This window comes from Athene cunicularia (assembly GCF_003259725.1).
Source record: "Athene cunicularia isolate RWA chromosome 8 unlocalized genomic scaffold, athCun1 chr8_part1, whole genome shotgun sequence".
Taxonomy (NCBI): domain Eukaryota; kingdom Metazoa; phylum Chordata; class Aves; order Strigiformes; family Strigidae; genus Athene; species Athene cunicularia.
The window spans coordinates 25,654,637-25,658,166 of NW_020799109.1; the positions used below are offsets into that span (position 1 = coordinate 25,654,637).

Here is a 3,530-nt window from a genome sequence, read left to right on the forward strand (position 1 = left end):
ACCTGCTTGCTGGGACAGCATAGGAAACTGAAAAATCCCTGACTTGGGATAAGTGCTACTTAGCAACAACTAAAACCTCAGTGTGGTACCAACATTATTCTCACACTAAATGCAAACCACAGCACTGTACCAGCTACTAGGGAGAAAATTAACTCTATCCCAGCTGAAACTGGGGCAAGCCCACATTATTCTAACTGCATAGTCATAATAAACATATCAATTTGACACACTCATTAAGCTTCTCCAAGTAAGCACTCTTTTTTGGATTTAATTGAAAACTGCATCAACAAGTACTATCAGCTCTAGTATGCAGTATCATGAAGCAAGTCCTGTCTCAGTTTATTACTGGAGTGTGTCTTGGCTCTCTTCCAAATGCCACTGCAATCATTGAGAATCTCAGCATGCTTTAGACAAGTTCCTATAATCATATCACATCATACAATCATAAGATCACAGGATAACACTGAAAGGAAACTCAGGAGGTCCCCAGTCCCCATCCCCCTGTTCAAAGCAGAGGTAGCTGTTAGCTCAGACCAGGCTGCTCAGGGCTTTCTTAGTTGTAGGGGTGAAAAGTACAATCTAATCCTTATCTCTATCCCTGGGCAGATCAGCTAAGCTATTGCTGGCATATTAGTGTAACATAACCTTGAAGTAGAAGATGGCATAGAGAAAAGAGTTCTAGCATTTTCGGGTTTTCGTTGTTGGTCATTTTAATCAAGACTCCTGGTAATTCATGTTTTTCTCCTTTGGACTCTAAACAGTTCAAATCTTTGGACTCAGTGGACAACACATAGAAATAACCTGCTTACCAAGAGAACAAAAAAGGAAACTCAGTCCATAACCTTGATTTCTGTAGGTGAATTTCCAAAATGAAGTATATTTGATATTTTTCTGAGCAACTGCAGAGAAGGGTTATTTTCTCCACAGGAAGACATATAGATAAGTTAGGTTTCTTTATCAAGCATCATAATGTATGCTTATAAAAGAACAGTGGGCACATATATATTGCATACTCACTTTCTCACTTCAGCTCTGGCTGAAGTATTTGGTATTTATGTGATTGACATTTTGATTCCCACATGCATCTTGATAAGCTTCCTGCAAAGCTACAGGTACTTTTTTCCAGCTATTCAATTAATCCATTCAGTTGGCCCACTCAGTAACTACAGTTAAGGTGTCTGAGTTCTTATTTGGAGCAGCAGATAATTTATATTCTTGTTGGAGAGAAATCTGGAAAGCAATTTACTTACAAAGACATTTTGACTGAAACTTTCAGTTTGCGAGGTTATTAAACATCATCTTATTTTTCCCTTAGCTATGAAGATATTTTGTACATGGCTGAGTACCCCGAAACAGAATTTAATACGTTCCTGTCAAAACACTCAGCATTTAATTTTCCTCTTGTTTAATACATCTCCATAATAATAACTAAGTGGTATCTTGTGTGTGAGGTGTTCTTTGTATATATGACTACAGAGAGTAACAGCAGTTGTATGCACTAATAGAGATCTGGCAAATGCTAATATTAGATTTTCTGAGAAAAAGCAGTTTCCATCCACATTTATATCACTAATTCACCAGCATAGGGTATAATGTATGTTTCTTCTGTCATGCTGAAATGCCATCTCAGTAAATGTAATGGTACATAGACTAACTACATCTGAGCAATGGAAAATTAACACATTAACTCATTATTACTTGTCAAAGAAAAACTAAGTTTCATGGCATCTTCATTGCTTTTTCTTCAGTATATTGATATGATCGCTTGCCATATTTTAAAACAGTATAAAAATTAACTGGTGCCTCATCCAAAACAAAGTAAGGTACCAAGCAGCATTCAGTCAACAGAGAAAGCCTGCTTTATGGAAGAAAATTGCTTTGAATTCAACCTAATAGAAAAACTATACCCCTGATTCAGGATGTCTCTGAACCTTGAAAGTTACCACTCCATCTATGTTCTGTTTCTAAGTAAACATCTGCTGTTTTGTCCACTGTCAAAGGAAGAAAGGACTCTCTGCTATGGGCCTTTCTGTTCTGTCTGACATGTGTGGCGGTTCTTTTGCAGTGTTTCCCAATAGAGTACGTGCTCATATGTCCCAGTGTGATGAGCTGTAATTATACGATTGTACAGACAAGGAGAAAATGGGACCTTGTATATGTTAAACAATGAAGGACTAGGTGGAGGTACTATCTGTATTCCCTTTGCATGAAGACAGAGCCCTACATAAACATCTTCCAAATGTATATATTTTATCGTTACAGAAGCACTGACAATTTTTGAAGCCACGTCTCCAGAAAAGATGTAGCCAGTTCCTGAACAAAAAGGATGGTATTTATCACCTGGATATTCTTCTTCTGATACGTACCATTTACTATTTTTATTCCGAATAGGCTTATGCCCTTTCATAAGACAGCCTGTGAAATAGTTTTGTGGAGGAGGTGAAAGAGGCCCAAGGAGCTTTTCTATTAGGTATATTGTATTAACAAAAACATCGCTGTCTGTCTTCATAACAAAACTTGCACCACTGCAATAAGAGGCAACCCACTTCATGCCCATCAAAGTTTTAAGAGTTAAGTTATGGTAAGTGTCCAGGAAGTCCTGTTGAATAATATCATGATACTGCTCGCTTTCTGTCCGTAGGACCTCATTTGAACCCTTGCGCTCAGTGCCCAGCAGAAACAACCGAACAATTTCAACTCCTGGAACCACAGCTTCATTTCCCCAAGTTTTTCTGATGGAACTTCTCTGCTGAATTTCAGCAGCTGTAGTTGCTATTAGCAGTATCAAGAAAGGGGTTTTATCTTTACACTTCTCTTCTTCATTAATAATGAATTTAAATGACCATCTTGAGGTAGATCTGGTTTTATTCCCAAATTTCTCATTTTCAGCTGATAGTACTCCATTTTCTCTCCATAAGAATAGTTTGAAATTTGAAGTAATGTTTTTATGTAAAATATTTTCACTTTCCATCTGAAGATTATCATACCTTTTGGTAAAAAGTGTGTCTTTTTCTTCTATGTCATCATTGTTTTGAACTTTACTTTGAGTTAGAACAGCAAGGTTACCAGAATTCAAAAAATAAGAAATCAAATATACTGCTGTAAAAGAGATGGAGGCAATCAGGAAAACATTTCTCTTGGTGCAGTCCCAATGAAAGGAGAAGAATCCACTACAGTAGTTCATGTTGGCAGCTTTGAGAGAATGCACAAAAATCTATTTTTTAATTGGACAGAAATTTTGTCATAAGAGCAGTTAATTTGTAAATTTTTTCCTCAATGACACAGGAAGATAAAAGCAATCAGCAGGCTTTTGATTCTTCAAAATTCTGGGATTTTTTTGTTAAAAGTATTCCATTATTTCATCTTAGAATAAATTGCAAAGATTATTGTAGAAGCAAAACCAAAAAAATTTTTTTAATTTAATTATTTCATTTTCAAGCTTTTCTTCCTAAGAGAAATACAGTAAGAAATAAGTAAAACTAAATAAATACAGTATTGAAAATAATAATTTTCTCAGAACATAACTTATT

General features: G+C 35.9%; 1 protein-coding gene across 1 annotated transcript; it reads right to left on the reverse strand.

Moving 5' to 3' along the window:
• Positions 1-1,916: 1,916 nt before the first annotated feature.
• On the reverse strand, positions 1,917-3,184 carry LOC113482883 (beta-1,3-galactosyltransferase 2-like). Its single transcript, XM_026853977.1, has one exon. It carries the CDS (start codon positions 3,182-3,184, stop codon positions 2,018-2,020), a length of 1,167 nt encoding a protein of 388 aa, XP_026709778.1. The 3' UTR covers positions 1,917-2,017.
• Between the last annotated feature and the right edge of the window lie 346 nt (positions 3,185-3,530).